Source organism: Arachis duranensis, chromosome 3 (genome assembly GCF_000817695.3).
Source record: "Arachis duranensis cultivar V14167 chromosome 3, aradu.V14167.gnm2.J7QH, whole genome shotgun sequence".
NCBI classification, from domain to species: domain Eukaryota; kingdom Viridiplantae; phylum Streptophyta; class Magnoliopsida; order Fabales; family Fabaceae; genus Arachis; species Arachis duranensis.
Window position 1 is genome coordinate 115,207,694 of NC_029774.3, and position 323 is coordinate 115,208,016.

Sequence of the window (323 nt, forward strand, 5' to 3'; positions counted from 1 at the left end):
TCAATCGAGATAAGACTCGATGAAAGTCTAACTACTAGAACAAATAGAGCCCAAAATCTCACATCATCAATGAGCTCTCGTAAGCTCAAATTACCAGTGATGGATAAGAAATTAATTTGATAAAATAAAATAATACAGATATACGGGAGAACTGACCATCTCCCTTGAGGGAAGGAGGGGCAGACCCTTTGGCAAAGTGACGAACAGGAATAGCATGCTCCTTTTGCAGAAATACTTGACTGGCATAGACCTATAAGAAGAGAGAGAAAATTCAGCACATGGCAACTAAATAGTCATCCCTTCTTAATAATGATGCATATTAA

At 37.8% G+C, this 323-nt stretch overlaps 1 protein-coding gene across 1 annotated transcript in view; it reads right to left on the reverse strand.

The window, feature by feature from the left end:
* LOC107480360 (probable ATP synthase 24 kDa subunit, mitochondrial) overlaps nt 1–323 on the reverse strand; it is a 3,790-nt gene that overhangs the window by 2,667 nt on the left and 800 nt on the right. Inside the window, exon 2 of the mRNA XM_016100488.3 lies at nt 157–250. Within this exon, the coding sequence (XP_015955974.1) occupies nt 157–250 (94 nt within the window). The remainder of the gene's footprint in view (nt 1–156; nt 251–323) is intronic.